Here is a 23094-nt window from a genome sequence, read left to right as displayed (position 1 = left end):
TGGATTAGCTTCCAATATGCACTAATTCTCTCAGAGAGAGCCTATTCACAATCAATAAGCACTTCAATGACTGAAGAAAAACGGTTACATCTTTTATTACAACAACAATCAACTGCAACAAGATCTAGCCAGGACAGGAACTGCTTGAATGAGAATATGTTGAACTAGTGAGACTGAATTGCAGGTAAAAGTCAAAACCTTGCAGGAAGTCAAGTTTTGCACAGCAAAGGATGACCAGCAGCACTTGAGGGACAGCAATGATGTATAGAGTCATGTATGCCACAAAAAAAGTTGCAGACATGCACTGAGAACAGTTCCTTCAGCGAACAAGATTGCCTACAGAGCTGTGATTTCAAATGCTGAAGATGTGCCTTCAAATGGAATAGAGACAGCGAGACTGTTAGACAATCTTTTCCTGTAGTGCCCAAAGTACCGTATCCTGTAGATGCCTGGCTCTGTGCCATGAGGGATGTGCCATTCAATAGTCACATTGCTCCGACCAAGTAATCCTTTGGTCCAGTAAAACCTAGCAGACAAAACAAAAGCTGCAGTCAGCCAGAAAATCCACTTTTCATTTGTTTTAATATCCCAAGAGCTAAGTGGAATGAGGTGAATGCATTCCGCTTAAGTATATTTTTAAAGCTTCTTTTAACTTTTCCTTAGATAGTTAGGCTATCAGAGCAGCAACCAACAGGCCAACACAAAACCTGACATAGCTGAAAAATAACTGGAAACACAGAAAAACAAGTCAGTGGTCCTTTTTGCAGATGAAGAATATTTCTACTAATGTATTCTTACATTCCCAACTCCATAACATAACCCCATGCAACATTACCTCTGTAAGCAGTATTCATCAGCTAAGTCTTCCCTGTGCAGAGGCAATGCTGAACTAAGAGAATGAGTATTTACTGAAGTTCACAAGCAAAATCTATCATAATTGAGCTCAGGGCTTCTGGCACCCATTTCTACATCAGATTCCCGTTTTCTTTTGCAGACTGCTTGTGCAAAATAATTTCTGCTCAATCTCAAAACTCTACAGACAGCAACACATTATGTGAGGGTAAGGAATTTTTTAGCTTACCATGATAAAGCACTTCTTGGGGAGATAAAGATTTACCTGCTCTTCTTTTGATAATGCAAATTAGGGGCACTGCTAGATCTGTTCCTATCCAGGCTCAACATGAGACTTACCGAGCCCTACTGAGACATCACCTCTCTTTTAGGGCTTTAACTAGAGGAAGCTGACGAAAACATGTTGATTCATTGGCAATGGTAGTGAAAAGTTTCTCCATTCCAGTCTTACCGAGAAGATTGAAATAAATACTTATAGACATCACTGGGTGAAAACCAGTGGACAACAGCGGAAATTTTATTTGGTAAACAGAGACCACAGGCCAACACAGGGCCCATGTATGCATCTGGTTTCTGTTGTCCAGGGGTTTTTCTTTGTTTTGACCTGGGACAAAAACAGTGTTATCTTGGAAGATGACAATAAGGTGACAGCACAAGGCCTCAAGCGGTGGAAGATTTCCATCCTTTGGGACTACCCTGACGTGCCTGGACGTAGCCCCAAGCAACCTCCTATAGCTGCTACATTGGTCCTGCTGGGAGATGGGTTGGACCAGAGGCATGCAGCCTGAGCCTGGCTGTAATGCTGTGACCTAAAAATGCTGCTGTGACAGATCTATGCCATTACCTGGCCTCCTCCCCATCCTGACCTCCAGGCCCAGACCACCTCTCTGGGACTCAGAAACTGGAACTTAACTCAGACTCCCCTCAGGAATAGGCTTCCCACAGATGAACTCATGGGGATTTCATTATGCCTTAATCTCTGTTGGCTGTTTCCTAAAGGCAGGACCAGGCAAATTCCTGCCTGTAGCTCAGTCCCTCCTCCTAAACAGCCCCAAGAAAGCAATTATTGCTCCCATGGCAGATGCAGGGTAGGGCCAGACGCTTCCCTACTGGAAACACAAGACAGCATCCAGCAAAAGGGCAAGTCTGTGCTGAGTTTGTCCCTGCTGCAATGGCAGGCCCATGTCAAAGGGCAGATAATAGCTATCTCCTTCCCTGAAAGCTGCACCTCCTGTAAGTAAACCTTCATATCTTTTGATCCCTGAAAATATACCTTTTACAAACGCAGCTGTAAGCTATTTAACACTTTGCAACACTAGGCTAACAAATAATGTGTTCCCTTGTGCTACCCTCCTATTACAATATTCAGTAGTATCAAACATTTGTTTTTCCTGTACTATAAAAGCAGTCTGACTCTACTAATATCCAGTAAAAGTGTTTGATTGCCTCTGCCCTCATCACCTTAATTACTGACATATCAAAGTTAATACACACTGACATTGTAAAAAGTGACTTGTTTTCATCTTGACAGAAACATTTCCTCTTTCTTGTGGTTTTTTGGTGTTTTCTTGGGGCACCAGTAAAGGAGATATTACTGTCTGTATTGGTCTGCCTTCTGGCCAGCCCCTTTAAGCAGGCCAAACAGCTCCTCTTCCTTATCAGCAGGAGTATTTAAGTACTGTTCAGAGATCTAAAGTCTGACCTTCTCAGGAGGGAAGGTAAGATGTCTAGATTCTATCCTCCAGCATCATGGCAGTACATTCTTCAAGTTCTGCACTTTTATGGTTTTTATTTTCTTGAGTGACATCTTACTGGACATTTTCAGTGTTCCTTGCCTAGATTTTGGGAAACCTGTTGGGTTTTTGGAAGAGGAGGGAAGAAGTCAGGGCTACGGATATGGGTGACAAAATGCCATGATTTCCCTTAATCAAGTAAAGAACTTGACTGGAAAGGTTGACACCAATGACAGTGACAAGGTAACATAGTGCAAGTGTTAAACAGAAGGTATCTACTTAAAAAAGCAGAGATCCAAGTGCAGGTAGGAATTTATCTCCTGTGCTGGGACAGCCAGAGTCCTTACTACCAGATTAGGTTCAGAAAACATGTGGTTGCTTGTGGGCAGAGAGAATTACACCCTATAAATCCTCATCATAAATCCAGAGAAATACTTCCCTGACAAAACCAAGCTGTCAAGAATGTTGCTTCTCTGACCTTGGATGTTACATGTTTGCACTGGGACACTGCAAGGTCTGAAGACCCCAAAAGGGATGTTTTTCAGGGTCCTATTTCTTACAGATAGGTTGCAAAAGAAGGTGGGAAAATGACTGGTTTTATTCAAACAGGAGTAACTTGAAATCGAATGATTTGACGGAAAATGTCTTTGGTATTCCTATTTTGTGTGCTGACTTCTAGTGCAGCTCTGAAACATGACAGCAGCTTTGTTGCTTAGTGGGTATTTTTCCTTAAGACTGACATCTCTAACCTTCGCTTTGCTTTCTTATGAACTTTTTAAATATTGTTGACTATTTCTAGTCAGGAAAGCTGGCCAGCTCTTCCCTATGAAAACCCTACTGTGGTGAACAGCTCATATTTTCTATTTGGTATCTTATTTATCAGCACGGTAAGGCAGATCAGTGGATGTAGGCTACGAACCTTTTGTAATTCTTGCTCTTCCTTCTACTTTCTGAAACTTACAAGCCTCCATTGCTGAAGCTAGTCCCATGGGGAAAAGTACAATTGCTGTGGTCTTGACAAGTTAGCCACCCAGATACAGACCAATATGTCTCCAGAGAGCATCATCTGTAGGGACAAGACCAACCTACAGCTGGGAGCTCTGAAATGAAGCCTCTCAGGTTATACTTGAATGACTCCGTGAAGACTGTGGAAGTGTGAAATCTGGTCAGGGTACCCACCTGGTGTCCCAGGAGGCATCATTCTGTACCGCATGCCAGCTGTCTGAAGTGCTGGTGTATCTCTCCACTGTCAGGAAGTTGTGTTCTGTCTTGAATAAAAATAACAGAGTTAGCCAGACCTGAAGATACAGGCATGTCCCTGCTTTTATGTGTCATTTTAAACTGGAGAAGGGACTATGCTTCTGTGTGCTTTACTGGCAAATGCAGCAATTATTAGCAAAAAATGCTTTTCTTTCACTACCAAACACAAATTTAAGCTAATAAATAACACATAGAATGAGTAAAGAACTTGATCATTAAAAAGAGAATGGAGAGGTGAGGTGTCAATGTCTATGCAGGATGAGTGATAGGACAAATTAAGTACTTATCTATTTTTCTTCCTTTTATTAAAATAATGCACTGGCCTGATAAGATGGAGACTAGAGACCATGCTTGCTATGACTGGATGGCACTGGATGTTAACTGAGAAAGAGTGTTTGGCCTAACGCATGACATGAGTGCCTTTAACTTCAATAGTATGAAAAGTCCATATCTGACCAAATTAAGGACTTTGCTCCAGAAGCATTTTGGTGGTGTGAATTCCCAAAGCACACTCTAAAGGGAGAAACTATCTTGTTCTGAACTCCCAGCGAGGAAAAAAAGAACTGGAAGCGCACAGTTTTACTCTTTACGAAACCTTAACATCAAAGATTAAAACGCATCAGGCAGAGGCAGTAACTAAACAGTCACTGATACCAAACATCCCCAGTTCCAGCACTGTGTCATATTTACCGCATTTTCTGCAGAGTTCCTGGGATTTGCACCTACAAAAGTTACTTCAGCAACTTCCATCTGTGGGGAAATTGAGATTTATATTAAAGACCGAGCAGCATATTGCACAACCTTTGAGGATGCCGTATGAATTTTTCAGTGGTTTGGTTGGTTTTTTGGTTTTGTTTGAAATTATTTATAATTTCACTTGCTGCAATAGCAAGAGACAATTTATACCGTGAACTGATATTCTGTGCCTTGCCATTCCACTTGTCCTTCTTGCTGGATAAAAGCCACCATAGCACATAAGATTTGTGTGTAAAAGGAGCAGAGAAATAGGTGAGATTTTTAAGAGTGTCTTCTTCCTACCTTACTGCTGGAGACAGCAATGACATGGAAGTTCTTGCTCTGAACGCCTTATCCAAACTTTGAGCATTTAAAACTGAAGCCTTTCTGACATTTTTATTTCGTTTACATTTATACTACAGACATCAAAGGCGACCTAATTTCTGCTTGTAATGAAATCATTGTACAATATTTTCCTCTTTAATCATCAACTGATATTTTATGCTGAAGCAGAGGGGGAAATCTTATTCATGTTGAATAAAGAGCTTTTATTTTCCCCTTAATTCACCCATTTTAATCACATCCAGTACAATGGCATTGGCATGAAAATGCCCTGTGTCTGCCTTTTCAATTATGCTCACTAAGAACAATGAGACCCTTTTGGTTTGCGAGCACCACCACCTTTTTGAGAGCACCACGTAGACTTTTTCAGATGAGGGATAAGACTTTAAAGTTGATTTCCTAAACAGGTTTTAGCAAATCCTTGAAGCTCTCACCGGTTGATACTGTTGTCTCACTTCTTGTAGCACATCCCCAAATGTTTTATTCACTGGCACGAGATCAGCAATGAGAGAAGGCACCAAGGTAAGATTAGCTATATTGAAAAATGGGGGCTCTGGACCAGGTGGCAAATCCTGAACTGTATTCTAGAAGAGGGAAGATTTGCTCATTATACATAGATATATATAGCCAGTATCTCCCTGATGATTTGTATCTGCCATGTCTCTATCCAAGTCCTCGCTTAGATAATTTTAAAAACAAGGGCAATAAAGAGAGCATTAAAAAAAAAGGGGGGGGGGTGGATTTTCATCTGTACTCTGCATGCAGGAGCAATCCCCACAGGGCACCCACTGTCCTGTTGCTGAGGTTCCCCATACCCATCCACCAGAATACCCCATGACTTAAAAAGGCAGTGCCCACCCACCAGTCCTGCATATTCACATGGTCACAGGTACAATGGTAACAAACATTGCCATGAACAGCAGAAATGTAGCAGACTTCTTTTGCTCTTGGTAGACAAGTGGGAACTTCAGGCCATGCAGAAAGGTTGGAGGTACCAATTTCCTCAACTTTGAGCAGAAAAAAACCAAACAAATGAGAAATTCTCAAGTGGAATGAGACCCCCACTACAGGAATTATTTTCATAACACATGAGAATTTCTCATAGCCTCTTATTATGAGAAAAGAGAGAAGAGCAGTCACGCAACCTCACTGAGAAACAAATATAGCCATCCCCATTTAGAGGATTTGTATGTCTCTAGCAGCATGTGGCATATAGGAAATTTTGATTACCATAGCAATAGACCTTGCAAGTCCTCTGTAGAGCTGAATATAAGCAGAAAGGGTGTGTGGTCCATAAATAGTTGATGCAGCCTCATATCGTTGAACCTACCAATGGATAAATTCAAAACAGGAGGGTTTGAAGGACTCTTGAGCAGTTTATACAGCTCATCCCACTGTACCAACATCAGATCAGCATTATCCCTATATAAGGGATTTTATTTACTCCCTTACTGCTAGGAAGACACCCCAACAATTTGTCTAAGTATTTCTGCTGCAATTTCAGGTTACTCTTCATTCTCTAATCCACTGTAAACAGGGAGGATCAGTTGTCACTCTTCCCAGTTATCACAGCTTTTTTACTCTTTTAAAGGGTTATGATGTAGGTTGTCTCCTTTCCAACTTTTTGGGTTGGACAACCCCAGTTCTTCCAACCTCCCCTACCAGTTTAGGGTTTCTAAACCCAAGGAGTCCATTCAATGGTCCATGTCTTCTTCAAAGCCCAGCATCTACCAAGCCTTGTGAAGAACCTTAAAACTGGGTCTTGCAAGCTACATTGTAGTCTTTTCCACAGCAACATGGCACTGCAACTCCATACAATTTCTTACAACCCTACAGCTCAAAATATTTCTTCTGGCAATTTTGCCACATTAGGAAGACAACGTGTAATTCCGCCAAGCCATCAAGAGATTACTAAACCAGACCTGAACTCACCAGAGCTCCGTTCAGCACACCATAACATTTCCATGTTAAAAGTATCCATACATACTCTCTAGCTATGGTCAGGAAACCATATTGACCCTCGGATCACATCATTTAGACCAGAATAAACAAGAGGTCTCGAGATTTCTGCTATAGATTCTTCAGCTTTTTGTGGCAAAGAAAAGCTACTTTAAACATACATAATTTCACATGAATTGTCATCCCATATAGCTAAAGCTGAACTCAGTTAAACAGGTTCGATCTGCAATTTTAACATTTACCTGGTATTCTTCATAGGTGGTAATGTAATGGGTGTAGACGTTGCACAGACCTGCAATTACGACATCCATTCCTGGAGCACCATGGGAATCAAATTCCTAAGAAAGGAAGTAAATCACTTATCTTGAAACAACTGCTTAATGCACAATTATATTGTTATTGCAGTTGCTGTTGTTACTGTTATTCACCAGGACAGAATACAAAGTTACAGTGCGGGAGGGGCTGGATGTTCAGGAATGCAACTCTAGAAATGCAATTTGCCTTCATTAGCATCTCATATTCACCTCCCAAAGAAAAACAGGAGAAATAACTGAATAATCTAGTAAAACTGATACATATAGGGGTTTTCTTGAAGCTGATGTCTGTATACTTCTAAAAACACAGTGATATAACTATGTGAAATGGGCTCAGTGAGCTGTGGAGATAGCTTCTGAGATTAAGATGGCATTCAGACTGGACCTGAGAATAGGATGTATCAATCAGGAAAATAGAAAAAAATACATTTGCTGGTTTTTTCCAATTGTTCACATGTTGCAAAATCCTGGTAGGGATTAAGTAGCTAAGCCCCCCCCTACCAGAGAAACAACGCCTGCTAGTGTCAGTTATGCCTGGATCCCAGTTGAATTAGGTTGTTTTGGCTTACTGGATTGAAACTCAATTGGTTTGCTTCATTTGAGGAGAATATTAATTTCTCCTGCACACCAGTAAGCACATGCAAAATGGGTCTGAGGCAATTGTGAGAAGGAAGCATCTGTGAGACATGACCCCAGCTGGAAGGAACCAGGGGAGAAAACAGAAGAATCAAGAAATATGAAGTTCCAGATACACTGCGCTCTGGAGAAACATCTTGCCAGCAACTTACTCTTTTAACAGCTTCCCGTAGCCTCCGTCCAGACATGGTCCTAGAGTCATTAAAGGAACAATATCAGGCTCCAGAAATGCAGGGAGCTAAAACAGGAATTGCTGGTTGGACATGCAGCACACCACAAGAAATTCATGTAGCACCTGCAGTGCTGCTCAGCATACCTTAAGGCTTCTTTGCATTGAGTTCAACCAAAACACCTCAAAACACTTCGTATACATCACCAAAGACAGGGTGAGGCTGAAGGCACCCAGGGCAGGGTGGGGTATTAAAAAAAGGTGCTAGAAATAAATCATTATCATACCGAGGTTTTCACCATTGTATCATCAACATGCTATTCATCATGATGGTGTTTGTGGCATGAAAATCTCCAACACCCCCCACCCTTACCCCCCCCCAAACAAATAGAAAAAAACAAAAACAAAAAAAACCCAACAAAACAAACAAAACCTAACAGGTTCATTTGTTTCATTAAAACTGTATTTTGCAGTGAACAATGAAAATTATTTGGAATCTTGTTTGCACCTTACTCATTTCCACAGCTAGCTTACAGAAACAGATACACATACGTGAATTCTCCAGGAACAGCAATGATTGCCAGTGATCCAACGGCAACAATCTGGACATCCACAATGTCAGGGTGCCACGGGTGAGGCCGAGTCATCTGAGGTAAAATAAAAAAGGGATATTACTATTGTAGGATAGTAGCAAAAAAAGATAGTGGAAGCGTTTTCCTTCCTACAGTTATAAATCAGGCAAACAGATTTATTTTGTAGACAGGCACATGAGAAAGTGTTTTACCTCCACATGTACAGCAAGTTGTCTGACCATAACAGACAGAGAAGGCACATGTAAGTACTATGCATAAGGCAGGAAAAAAAAAAGGTGTTGCCAGAGCGGCAGCTTAAACCAGAGAGTCTGATGGTGATGGGAAATGAGAGTTATTTTTTCATTAGCTGAGCAAACGCACTGTCAGTTGTGATACAGAGGAAGAGTTTCACCAAGAGGGTGATGTTCAGGGAACCCTCAACCTAGCCCTGACTTCAAACTGTCCCTTAGCAGAGACCACACTATACTTGGACTCAGGAGCATTGTGGCAGCCAAAACACACTACAGCAGCATTTAATCTTAAAAATAACTACACAAATAAATAAATACTAATAAAAGGATAAAAATTAAAAAGCCGAGCAAAAATAAACTAAGAACAAGAGCTTGAGGGTGGCATGGTTCCAACAAATGAAATACAAAATTCCACTCCAGAAAGCCAAAAAGATTTTTGAGGAGCAGTTTATTAGGGGAAACACCTGAATGAAAAAACCTTACGAAGCACATCGGAAGCAGGAGGCCTGCCAGAGCATCCATAAAAGGATGTTCAAAAGGTGATAAAGTTGTAAGAATGAAGTGTAATTTACTCTCAGTAGCACCATCCTGGACGAAGGTAGTGGGGTGGAAGGAGAATTTGCACTGGGAGCTCTTTTTATAAGATGTGAGGTGAAGAGCTGATGGAACACAAAGTGACACTAAGAAAGCTTTTAAAGAGATTGATGAAAAGAATAACAATGAATTGCCTCATCCAGATGGCATTCCCTAAGTGCCTTGGACATGATCCATCTCCACTACAGTGCATTTGCCTTAATGACAAGGGAGCAACAGGTAGAAAATAGAGCATCAATATTCTTTTGAAGCTGTAAGTAGGATTTTGGGAAAGTTCAGTAAGAGCAAAACCAAGACAGAACAGCCTCAAGAATGGTGATGGGCTGGGGCCAACAGGGCAGCAGCTCTGCAGAGGCTGCTCCTAAGAAATAGCCCTTCCCTTTGTCAGTGGAACATCCTTGTGATGGGGATCCAAACAGTGGGGGATCTCCATCTTTCTTACTGACTGCCTCAACCCTTCTGGACATGGCCCTAAGCTACCTGAAGTGTTTGTCCTGCTGGGAGAGCAGTTGTGCTGAAAAACCTCACTCCACGGTATTTCCAGAGTGAGCACGGTATGATTTTACCCATGGATGAGTAAGTCTGGCACCAGTTGATAGCTCACAGAACTATCAGACACGTGCTTAGACATGACAGAAAAGCAGAGAAGCCAACAGGACATTTGGAGAGGAAGTGAAAGCCTGGTAGAAAACTTTGAAGATAACACTGAAAAGGTAAGTTGATATAGTCCCCAGAGTTTCCAAAGGCACCATGACAAAAAGAAAGGCTCTTTTGTGGATTAAAATAGGAAACCAGTGGTAGGATGGAAGAAATATCTACCCAGAGCCATTAAGATCTGAGCATCAGCAGAGGATGTCCTGAAGCCAGGATGCTAGGAGGCAACGCTGAGCTCCACCACTCTTCATTCTCCCTGACATCAAACATTTTCCCTGTGCATCCTTCTCAGGGATGTTTCATAGGCAGAGAATTAGGCCAGGGTGGATCTTCAATTGCGTTTTTTGACCCTAACGAGAGCAGATGGTCTAGTCCCTCCTCTTGGGATATACGGAAAAGACAGTCTGCAAGAGGAAAACTTCCACGTCTCTCACACTGATGTGAAGTAACGACAGCATTTATTCTTGCTTTATATTTTCATGCCTTCTGAGTCCATGCAGCACTCTCTCCCTCCTTGTTCTTCACCATATGGGTTGGCACAGACATCATCTGTAGCACCCTAACAAAAGCTAACCAAGAGCAGCAATCACTCCTCTTCCCAGGGCACACACCAGTGTATCCTTACCTCTCCGGTGCTAAAGAGGATTGGCTTGGGTTTGTGGCAGGCTTTCATTTCATCAGATGGCTCTCCCAGCAGCTGGTCCCGGATTTCATCCCAAAATGGGTCCCCTTCTACTGAGCCTTGAGGGGGAAACATCTTTTAAACTCTGTTCCTTCAGCTTGCCCAACAGCTATTGGACAGAAAACTCATTTATTACTCCCTGCTTATGTGAGTCAGGATATTGCTCAGTGGATTCTGACTACCTCCATTTTCTGGGGTAGTTTTAACATCCAGGCTTTAGCCCATCTGAGCTCCATTTTAAAAGCCTTTGTGCAATGAGAACAAATGAGAAAGATTGCCCCAAAGCCAGGTCTTTCTTCTCCCAGCTTTCATCAGAAGCTTTCTGATGAACACAGACAAACTTGCAAGGGGTCTCTAAGATCACACCTTCCTAAATTCATCCCTTTGGAGACTGTGGCTGAACCAGCACTAGCATTCTTTAATGACTCTGGGGGTTTGAATGTATCTGGAGGAGGACCCTTCTCTTCCCCATTTGCACAAAGCCATCTACTGCCTAAATTACCTTGTGTGAAGTTGAAAGCACCCACTCCATCAATAGTCCCTGCGGCAAAGCTGTGTCCTAAGGCTGGTTTACATGTTTTAACCTTAATTAGAAAGGGAAAAAAAAAGAAAAGAAAAGGAAAAAAAAAGAGATATTTTAAAACCAGTTCCCCTCAGTGTGTCCTGCCATGAGAATACAACGTTTCTTCCTTCCTTATGCCCGTGTCCCAGGAGCTTCTGCTCTTACCGTGTGTGTGGCATTGAGCTCCACCGACACATCACTCATGTTTGCCCACTGGTGAGCTGAGCTGAGGGGTCCTGTGATCTCCTGGGAAGCTTTTTCATACAGCTCCTAGGGGATACACAGGTGAAATCTTTTAGGAAGAAGAGCTCTTCTGAGATTCAGCTGTATGAATCTGTCATTCTGTTGACACCTTCCAGTGGACTCTTCCAAGTGCTAAAGTGAGAGTGTATTTCCCAAGCTTTTCTGCTTCGACCACCCTTATATCCTGCATGCCCAAGTCCTGCAAGCTCTCCCTGCCCCAAGTAACACAGGTAAGACACTCTGTGGTCAGCAGTTTTCTGTGTGCCTTTATTTTACAGTGGAAACATGCACCTATTCTATGAGGATGGCAACTCGTTTTTCCTTTTGGCATTTATCACATCTTAGACCAACCAGAATAAATGTTTCCTGTAAGAAAGATGCACCTTCTTGCATTCATTGCTTCGAAACACACGGACTTTACCACACATCAACTATACAGCTGACAGTTAAGTCATTCAGCTCTTTAGTGAACGGTTTTCTGGCACACCTGCCTTGAGCTGGTACATAGAAAGTGTTGCCAGAAGTTATGCAGGTTTAATAACATTCCTGTAAGTGCAGGAAGGAACAGAGGACACAGCCTCCAAAGGCCAAGAGTCTTCAGTGTTAAAAGAAAGAGCAGTGTTTTGCCTCACCGTTTGATACACATGCCAGGCCACTCTGATTGGGACAATCTTTCACTTGCAAGTCACAATCAGCCTGGAATGACTTCAGGGCAAGCATCTGAGATGGCAGTTAGAAGGAAACCGCCACCATCATGCCTTCTGCTCTTACTCCTCTGCTGGACCTGCTCCAGTTCCTACAAGCTGCTACCCCTGAAAAGGTGCCCAAAAATGTCCTCTTGCTGAGTACTCTTAGATTACACAAAGGCACAGAAGGGGAACTGGCAAATTCAGATGAGTTTTGAGCCCAAGGACACAAGGCAGTATGACAGAGCCCATAGGGTGGAGGATACCACCTGAGTAATGCAAAGTCAAGCAGGGCAAGATGAGTATCTTTCATGGATGTTTAAGCTGGCACATTTTAACTCACATTTGCATTAATTTGGGAGTGTGATGGCAAAGTTGGCCAACAACTGGTATGTGGTGGTGTCTCTAAGCCCTTCTAGCAATCTTCAACACCAGTGATTTTTCTCACAATGACACCTCCAAGGTGTATGCATGGGAGTGGAAGATTATAAGGGGCTACATCCACATTATATACCAATCAGGAATATAGAGATTAAAAGCCAAAACTGTTATTTTCAAATCTAAACACCTTCAAAGATGTATCTAAAAAGAAGTGTGTGCTTTCTGGGTGATCAGGAAATCATGCTTTTCTTTAAGCATATAAATGTGAACTTTAGATTAATTTAAATCATAGAATAGTTTGGGTTGGAAGGGGCCTTCAAAGATCATCTTTGTCCACTCCCCTGCAATGGGCAGGGACATCTTCAACTACAGCAGGTTGCCCAGAACCATATCCAGCCTGGCTTTGAATGTCCTCAGGGATGGGGCATTTACCACCTCTCTGGGCAATCTGTGCCAGTGTTTTACCACCCTCAGTGTAAAAAATGTCTTTCTCACAATCAGCCTGAATCTCCCCTCTTTTAGTTTAAAACCATTACCCCTCATCCTATCACAACAAGCTAAGAAGTCTTTCTCCATCTTTCTTATAGGCTCCTTTTGAGTACTGAAAGGGTGCAATAAGGTCTCCCTGGAATCTTTTCTTCTCCAGGCTGAATAACCCCAACTTTCTCAGCCTTTCCTCAGAGGAGAGGTGCTCCATCCCTCTGATCATTTTTGTGGCCCTCCTCTGGATCCTCACCAACAGCTTCATATTTTTTCTCTATCAAAATTCACAAAAAAAAAGGTGCAAGAAAGTTGCTTAAATGAACATGCACTCCTGCAATAACAGCATTCATGTACACTTGTAAAATATCACTTACCTTTGCCTTTGTGTAGATATTTTGCCCTATAATTCTCGTACTGTCAAACATGTCATTGCCAGGACCCATGGCCATGCACATCTTTGCCTGTTAAGAAATTTGTTTAAATGCTAGTGATCAGTTAACATGCAGAATATGTGGCACGGCAAAGTGGATGAGTTCACAAGTGATTGCCATACTGTGGGAACTATCTGCTTCTTGCTAGGCACCTCAAATCTGGGCACTGGGTTACTACACTAACCTTCGCAGGAAGATGAATTTATGTTTGGGCTGAATGACCAGAAAACAAGGTGAATGAAGACAAGACACAGTAAGTTCCTGAAAGAGGTGTCAAGAATAGTCCAAAAAAAAAGGTGATTTTTTTCTTATATCATCCTCATTCACAATGGTCCATCACATGGCTCTGTATTTGCTGTCCCATCCCTTCCCAAGGTTTGTCTGTATCAGAAGGTAATGTAGATCAGGTAGCACATACTTACCCCCCCCACAGGACAGGTGCTCTCTGGGTTATTGCACGAATCCCCCGTGTTTATGCAGAGAGGGCCTTTGGTGTTGGGTGACACATCTCCCAAGTTGGAGGATGCAAAGGCAGCAACAAAAGAGCCCTGCCAAAACCAGACACAGTCAGATGGATTTTAGTGCCTCACTGTGATTGGAAATGTCTTCTGCAGCTTTCCCCAACAGTCAAGGCTGGCATTACAGCCAGTTGATTAGCATGTGATGCTAGTAAACATTTCTGAAGTGACTTGGAGAATTGGAATGGGAATTTAGAAGTGTCCTAAGAGCAAGGAAGAATAAGATACACACAATGCCATTTCAGGGGGCACCCACTTTGGTATCCAGACAGCATTTCTTCATCTACCTCTTCCATCTCAATGGTAGCTCACCAGAATTCCATGTCCCCAGTTGCTCATGTTACTGATCAGACATTAATGGCTCATTGTAGCACTTTGCGCAGGATTCTTTTTTCCTGTCAGGCTTCACCATGATTGATTACATGGTGAGAGCTATTGGATTTGACTGCAGGAGTTAACATCAAGCAGTACTCATTAGAAGCAAGGCTGGTTAAACACTGGGTGTCAGCTGAATTCATCTCTCACATAATCTATTATTTTCCCCTAGTTATAGAGAGGAGATGCATCAACACAAGATATTTTGGTATTATGAAGAGCTCATAAGCCATTTTGTAGTGAGACTGCTGAGCACAGTTTGTAACTGTGAAGCAAATACTGAATCCTGCAAATACTTCTTAGCTTTGCACAAATGTGAACTTGCACCAACTTGCACCCATAACTATGCACTAGAGTCAAGTATTGTTAAAAATGTTCAGATAATCCACTATAAAAAGAAACATTTGCAAGGACGAATTAGGTAGATTTCCTTTAGTTTCTGTCTTTGGCATGAACTGCATGTGTTCCTCTGCCCAGAGTGTTAAAATAGGATTTGGGCACCAATTTCAAAGTTGGAGACACACACAGGACACGCTCTTAATCAACTCAAAGTACCTGTGAAATGGGTCCATGTCCATATTTACGTTTCAGGGGAAATAATGCTTTTTAAAGGAGCTGTGCTTGCACTCTAAGGATGACAAATCTTTCAGATAGATGAAAATCAGAAGGCAGAACTGGCTGGAAGCCATAAGAAAGAAGTAGGGCTGACCACACACCTGATGCAACACCACAGCTGCAATACATGGATCCCTTTGAACCAAGTATCCCACACATCTTTCTAGCATTTCCAATAGTTAAATCAAAATAAATTTATTTTATTCCTAAAGTCTAAATAAATGCCACTGATTACTAGCTTGGAAAGACAAGAGCACACCTTATAATTTATCTTCTCTGGAGGAAGTAAGTGAATAAATCAAACTGATCAACGTTTTCCCTCATTCTTCTGTGTTTACCTGGCTGTCCTATTTCACTGTGTGAAAGAACCTGCTTTGGCCCATAGAAAGCACCAGCCACCCCTTTCCTGTTGTGGCATTTTTGTCCCCATTATTTGCAGTAGTCTGAAAACACTCCCACCTCTCCTGGAAGCATCCCCTCATTCTTCTCCTGTTCAAACAGGTAAGATGCATAGCCCATGTTGTCGCTGTTCACAAGACGGTTTGTGTTGTTCATGCTGACTGGGTGTACAGCAAACCAGCTGAACAGGAGTCAGAAAACACACACAGGAAATGCATTGTTCAGTCTACATGTAGGCAATCGACTTGTTCAACCTTTATATTTCCCATTGAATTATGGGAATTTTCTTTGGGTCAACACAAACATAGACTGTATGTACCAAGGGATGGATTAACAAGGGCAGAGTTATTCCCATCCTCTCCCTTCCTGACAAGGAGGGCTCATGGATATGATGATACAGGTCTTTAGGCCACGAATTTGGCACTATATCTAGTAGGGCCACCAAGAGCAATTTCAGACCTCAACTGGCTTTTTTCTGAGTACAGAAAGTTATATTTTGGGGAGATTTTTATTTTCTTGTTTCAAAGAAATAAGAAGGACTCAATGACGTAAAACAAGGAAAAAAGGAACAGTCATTCTTACAAAAACGAAAACCCTTATCTTCCTCTTAGCATAGTCAGATTTTTGCTTGTGACTTCTAACCAAGGAAAATACAATTATGACTTTGTTACTGCATATTACTTCATCTGCCTGGTTTTGAGGTCTGAACTTCATGCAGCCGAACAGTGCCCTGCAGATCTGTTTATAGGACAGGCACCATAAATGCTGAGGGAATGGCACACTTGCCATGGAACAGGGGGTGTTAAAGACGATAACTAGAACAAGAGAAGCTCAAAGGCTCCTGAAGATGCTGAAGCTGGGATCTGCTTGGAGGGGCACAGCGAGACCCCCAGAGGGGGGGTTTCTGCATTCCTACAAGGGAAGACCAGCTATGGTCGTCTTCCCCAGATGCCTGAGGGTCATGCCAAGACATGTGCCCAAGCTGTAGGTAGGCCAGATGCTGCTGTATCTTCCAGAGTAGACAAGGGACGGTGAACCGGTTTATGCACTTATGGGCGCTTGCTTACTTTTCCCTCAGAGCTCTTCTGGTGACTAGGTGGGAGCAATGCTCTATGGGCAGTGGCCAGTGCTGGGAAACAGAGCTTGTGCAGACAGACAGAACTGCTATAGAACTGTGGTTTATGAGGATTTGCAGAAAAACATGTTACTTCAGAGGCCTGTACCTGATAAGGCCTAGCTCCTGTCCATTCTCATCTACCATCTTCAGCATCACCATTTCTTTATCTGTGTTGGATGAATACCTGGATGAAAATGAAAAGGGGAAATCTCATTAACGCCAGAGTTCTAGTCACACTCTGCATCATTCAGTGCATTGTTCTGCATTGTTAAACCACTAGGTTGAGCAAGGAAACGAAGAGGTTACTACAGATATTATCAGAATACAGTGAGACTTCAGAGGAGTATCTGAAAATAGCTGTGAAGATAAAGGAAAAGTTAAGGTTGTTGCTGACCTCAGGCACTGCTTCTCCAGGGAATGAAGAGGGGAGCCCTCTCTGGGTACAAACTTGTGCACCAAGGATGAGACTTTAATACCATCTGACTCAAGTGCTAACTTCTACTAAAGAATACTCTTTCATAAAAATAAAATAAAATTAAAAAAAAAAACAACAAAAAAAGAAACAACAAACCAACAATAAAGCATAAAAGTCACAACTTTGACCAATGCTTCACACGCCTGGATGGGGCAACCACAACTTTCAAGTCCAATCTTGCATCTAATTTTTAGGAACACAAACACCCAAGAGTCCAAGATGGCAACAGTGTCATTCTGCCACAGTCTGGGCTCTGCATATTCAACCACACCATAAATGACCAAAACCACCATCTGCAAGATGTCTGGGTCGCAGTCCCAATCAAAAGGTCCTCTTGAGGGCTCTGCTTCTCTCCCACTTGAAGAGATCTTACCTGCTTCGTTCAGACTCTGGATTCTCAAGATAGGAGAAAGGGCTTCGGTTGATCTGGCTGTTTTCTACAATGCCTTTGTTTATAAAAAGCCTTCCTCTCTTCATATTCTGATGTGCTATATCAATGCTCTGAAAAGCAAGAAGACAGGGAATATTAGCCAAGCACGTAAGGCATATGTGAGCCCTGTCCTGCAGCCCTTTCTTAGAAATTTGGTGTGCCTTTTGTTAAGTAGTCTAAAATTCCAGAAAATTGTAAAACATTGTGAAGCCACCCACAAGTGACCTTTCCTAAAGAAAGACTTCAAAGCTTCTGGTTTTTGATCTGATTTCACAGGTAAGCATAAACCCACCTTGAACCGTGTTTTAAGACTGGAATATTCAGAGGTGCTACCATGAGCAAAACATCAAGATCTCCAGCAGTCACAAACGTATCTCCCCCTACCTTTTCTGCACTTATGGGCTCTCATGTCAACAGACTGGAAAACACTGACCTTTACAATGCCATTCACAACAGCATTGAGGGATGGCCTGATTAGTCCTTTGCTAGTGATCCAGAAGAGGGTGTACTGGAAGTAGCCACCAGGCCCTGAGTGCGTGTGGGTGCCACTGAGGATGACATTGTCGTGTCGGTACAGCTGACCGTACTTGCTCTTCAACTGCCTGAGCACCTAAAAGGAAGGAGGTGATCCTTAAAAAACATTTTCACACCCAAAGTCTATGGAGGTTTGTATCAGCCCTTGCAGAAAAAAGCAGCCATTCATCTTCCTCCTTGTTCTTCTTTTTCTGCCCAATACTCCCATACTGGTAGATTATAGCTTGACTTGGCAAGAGACTTAAAATAATGAAATCTTGTAAGTGAAGACCTCCATGACCAACTTGCAGTGAAGCCCAGATTACCCAAAGGGACCCTATTTCTCCAGCATCTTTTTCCCTCCTCTGTGGTGCTGGAGGTTCAGCATTACACAAGCCGCACGTCAATGTATTCATGATTCAGCTGTATTTGTGATATTTTTTCACTCTTCGGAAAGCATTGTCAAAATTCATTTGATTCTTCAGCAAAATCATTTGCTGAGAAATCAAAAGCTCTTCTTCAGCAGAGACACGACATTTCTTCAAGATCATACTGCAAAGCAAATGGCCAACGTGCTGCCACGCGTGGCACTATTTAGCCATGACTACAACCCTAATGCTAACACCATTGACAACCTAAACTGCGACAGTCTTTTATTTCCAGCCACATACCTCCAGCCTCACTCTCTGAGACACCATTCCTATGTCAGCGCTGACAAACACTACTCGTCTGGAGTCATCGAGTTCTGCCACGATGAAGGCTCGGCTGTAGAGGCGCATGAGAAGCCCACCACCCACCTGGTCCAGCTTGGCATATCCCATCTGGAAGGAAAGACCTCCATCAAGACCACACAGCCAAAATATCGAGCAACATATTCATTTGTATGTATTTTTCTATATAGATTTGCCAAAGGGTGAGAGGACTCATACAACATACGAACACTCAGAGCTGCAACCATCTTGCCCTGTGATTGCAAGAATCATTGAATCATAGATTGGGATGGGTTGGAAGGAATCTTAAAAGGTCATCCAGTTCCAACCCTCCCTGCCACAAGCAGGAACACCTTCCACTAGACCAGGTTGGTCAAAGCCTCAAAGAAATTTCACCTAATGTTTGAAGACAACAACCATTAGGCAAGGCAGAGCCTCTAAGCCAGAAGTCCTGCAAAAAATACTCCGAGATTATGAAAAACAGTATTTTGCCAACCCCATGTTCAATTCCCCCAGCTTACCAGAGGAATTTCTGCCACAGGTCCCGTGCAGTCAGCTCTCCCTACACCCAGTAAGTAGTTTGCTCTTACTTTGCTGAAATCTATTGTAAGAATAAATAGTAGATTAGTGGACACATGAGAAAGAAGAACTAGGGACAGAAGAGACAACCCAGCCTTTTTAAAGAGATTGCATGCCTGAAACCTGCTTGATATCCCCAGAGGCCCCATCAGGTCTGCGGATAAGGGGATCCAGCTGATACTGTCTGCTTGGGTTTCCAGTGGTCTGTCAGTGTGGTCAAAGCGTGATGAGGCTGGTAAGGCATTCAGGGTGGTTAAGAGCAGGCATGAAGAACTGCAGAGGGATCTCACAAAACAGGGTCACTGGACTGTGTAAGATGGGTTGTGAGTCACAGCAAGGGGGAGGAGAAATGCCCAGCTTCACTGATTTAGCTGTCCAAGCCCACCACTACCATGCAGGAAACAGATCTGAGTGTGTAAGAGCTGTTTTCACACAAAAATATTCAGCTCAAAAGCAGTGAGAAAAATAGGATGGAATGTCAGAGATACCGGGAAAGCGCTAGAGAAGAATACGTCTCCCTGCTGCTTCCAATATATCCCATGCCCAGCACTGGTGCTCTGGTCTCAAAAAAATCACAGCAGAGGCAGCAGAAGTTTGAAGAAGGAAAAAGCAGCTCTGGGCAATGACCTCCAGGCAAGCGGTGAGGAAAGACTCTTGAATGAGTTCATATCCCATCCCAGTCACCACGAAGGTGCAGAAGTTCTTCTGCAGAAAGGACAAAGCACCTAGGCAAACTCACGGAAGAAAAGCCACTGAGGGCCATTCAATTAAAAATAAACATTAAAAAAAAAATCTGTGTCTCAGGAAATCCCAGAGCCACAAATCACTGGAGGTTGAGATAACACTGTGGGAAAATATTTCTATGTGCTTGATCTATTCTCACAGCCTTCCCCAGCCAGCCGTTGCCACTCAAGGCAGGGCATCAGGATAAGGGGACACGCGGTCTTTCCAGTCTGGTCTTTTCCAGGCTGTCACTTAAACCAGAGAAGTGAAACACACTGGACACAGACTGACGACAGGATGTTTGTTTCATTAAAACGACATGAGTGAACTGGGCTACCCATTAAAACTACTGTTCCGCCTTCTCCAAGAGTTATGGCACAGAGAAGCATTGCTTCTGCCAAACTCCTAGGTATTACAACCTAAAAGCATGAAGAAAGCATGACCTACATCCAATTTGAGACAAAAGTCTAGGAATTGGAAGATCCCATTGCTGACATGTTAGGTGATACCTCATCCAAGGCAGGGGAGAACCCTGGCTCTGGGAACGGGTTCCTGTCATCTGGAAACACCTAAAGTTTTCAAATCTTTTCTTTCCCCATGAGACTTTTTCCCTTCAGAGGACAAGCACGGGGTGCATTAGAAGTGAATTGAGAGTTAACTTCAGGCGGTTCCCGACACCAACCCGCCTCATGCCTGGTCATGGGCTTGGAGGTGTAAAAGGCCTATGATGGGATTGCAACAGCTCTGAAGCCCTTTGGTGCAGTGCCACGAGCAAGGAGCTCCTGGGAGAGGGGTCTGGGTCCCTGGAGCTAACGTCACCCACCAACCCTAAGACTGTGCATCTACACCCTGAGGGACGCTTGCACTGGTTTTGACCACAATGCTGTGGCTGCAGAGGACAGCAACAGCACCGTGCTATAGCTGTGTGAGCAGACCACGTGCAGAGAAGAGTATTAAAGCTTGGCAGTGGCCCAGTGACCCTCTACCTGTATCCCTTTAATTTAAATTACTGCACTGGACACACACTTGAGCAGGGTGCGATGGCAGGACTGAAATATCTCAACTTGCCGTTGCTCTCCTTGGCGAGAAAGTGGAGGACGAGAAGCACCACGGTCACCGCTATCATCAGCACCAGGCAAACGATGAGGATCACCTCCAGGCGGGAGAAGCAGCACCTCGTCCTCTTCCAACACATGGTGGAGGCACTGTGAAAGCGGAAAGCAGCTCGTGGGGAATGCAGACGGGACAGCTCAGATGTTGGGCACTTCCTGCTCAGAGCAGCACATTGCACCCTCAAAGAGCTGGTGACAGCTTGCGTCCCCCACCCCAGTGGCAGCAGCAGTGATGAGGATGAGAAGTGGAGACTTGAAGTGGAGACTTATTTTTCAATCTGCTTAAGACTGCAAAACTTTACCTCCTGTGAGCAGTCATCACTCCCTGCCATGGGGCCCAATAGGGCAGGGGGAGTGGCTGAACTACCAATCCCACATTTCCTAGGACACTTTGCTCGCTCTTTTGAAGAAGTCTTTTAAATAATGCCCCCCCCCCCCCCAAGTCTTCCACCAATACATTCACTGAGTGGACAAGGGAGGTGCTGCAGCCTGAAGACCCTCAGCTTTTCTGTTGCTTGCGTGCTCAGAGCACATCAGAAAATGATACTGTCACCATAATAAAGGTCAATTTGGGAAACTCAGCATGAAAAAAGCACACTCCATTGCATGCTCAAGTGCAGTTCTCTCCTGCCTAGAAAAAGAAGTGGCTGTGACAGCCTTCCAAAATAAGACCTGTGTATAGATGCCAGCTTTCTTCATCATAGACAGAGAGCTCTTTGGGTTTGCTTTTTGAATATTGTCCTTCCTCCCAGAAAGGAGATTTATTTTGGGTTAAAGATTAACAAGAAACATTATTCAAAACATGGCTGTGGTAAAATATGCTATTTTGTCCTCTGACAATAGATAGCTCTGGTGACCTCTGATTTGTCCTGCTCTGGCAACCAAGGCTCACATTAAGGGCTTTGGTTTTTCCTGGTGGGAAGTGGTGCTTGTAGCAAAGATGTGTCTTTTGCCCTTCTTGTAAGCATTTGTACAAGGTAGAAATAAGACTTTAAAATAACTTCGGACATTTCCATGTGTATTTAGAGGTGTCAGTAGAGAAAACTTACTGCAGATCTCATTTCTCTGCCTGTGACTAATCACGTATCATCTGTCCCAAAGGACTGGTTCCCTGTTTAGATCAGGTCAGGGGTCTCCATCCTTGGGAATACCCCTGACTCACTTGGAAATGACCCCAATAAGTCTGCTGAAGCTGCGGCATTAGCCCTGCTGGAGCCAAGCTGTCATGGGAATGGAGATGGGAAAGGATGGACTTGTAATTAGAAAGGGAAGAGTGAGGCAGAGACTGTAATCTTCTTGGAGGTAACATTTGCCTTATGGTGAGTCTGGCATGGGGCTCGCTAAACCTCATGCCTGGACTATTCCCTGAAGGTCATACGCCCTGGAAACAGATAACCTGCAGAAAACAACTGCTGAAATAAGCATTTATGGGTTTGGAAAGGCTGCTAGATTGAACATCACAAGAGAGCTGAGTGGTCACCCAGGCTTGCTATAGGTGACCTTCCTCATTGACTGTTTTTGCCATGGTAGCCTACAGCAGTCATGATCATTGCTGAATTTCACCAATATATTCTAGTGGCTACAAATCCAACATTACAGGTTTCCTTCCTCCCCTTTTTACTCTCAAAGCATGGCATTGGCAGCTGCAAAACACCTCATCCTGTCCAGAAAACCGACATTACAGCACCAGCCTTAAGCAAGCCTGCACAACGCACTATTACAGCTTTGTTTTTCCAACTGATTAAAACGCCAAAGGAATACTAACAGACGCGAACATGAGTCCTATGAAATTCGAGTGAAATCTCATGCAAACTTACCTGAGATCCCTCTTGCGTCCCACTGTCGAGAGGAACTCCTTCAGCTCGAGACCTGTTTCAAGCTGAAAAGTGCAGCTTGAAAATTATTGCTGTTATAGCCCGGTGAGTCAAGCACTGCACAAGATAAGAAGAATCAATAATTTATACTGCATAAGGAGATGATAGGGTTTTT

At 43.2% G+C, this 23094-nt stretch overlaps 1 protein-coding gene across 1 annotated transcript; it reads right to left on the bottom strand.

Annotated features, from left to right (window-relative positions):
* Positions 1-17: 17 nt before the first annotated feature.
* Positions 18-23086, bottom strand: ASAH2 (N-acylsphingosine amidohydrolase 2). Its single transcript, XM_057415684.1, has 21 exons — positions 22923-23086; positions 21020-21198; positions 19213-19292; positions 18653-18802; positions 17902-18078; positions 17412-17539; positions 16670-16747; positions 15507-15627; positions 13962-14087; positions 13483-13569; positions 11481-11585; positions 11256-11337; positions 10697-10812; positions 8553-8647; positions 7984-8023; positions 7124-7219; positions 6153-6248; positions 5357-5506; positions 4536-4595; positions 3765-3853; positions 18-526 (listed from the first exon to the last, which is right to left on the bottom strand). The coding sequence occupies exons 2-21, from the start codon at positions 21186-21188 to the stop codon at positions 337-339; spliced, it is 2235 nt and encodes a 744-aa protein (XP_057271667.1). The 5' UTR covers positions 21189-21198; positions 22923-23086; the 3' UTR covers positions 18-336.
* Between the last annotated feature and the right edge of the window lie 8 nt (positions 23087-23094).

Source organism: Pezoporus wallicus, unplaced genomic scaffold, assembly GCF_028554395.1.
Source record: "Pezoporus wallicus isolate ANWC-B61680 ecotype Strahan unplaced genomic scaffold, APGP_CSIRO_Pwel_v1 contig_736, whole genome shotgun sequence".
In the NCBI taxonomy this organism is placed as follows: domain Eukaryota; kingdom Metazoa; phylum Chordata; class Aves; order Psittaciformes; family Psittacidae; genus Pezoporus; species Pezoporus wallicus.
Note: the sequence above shows the minus strand (reverse complement) of the source record. Positions and strands in the feature narration are given on the sequence as shown.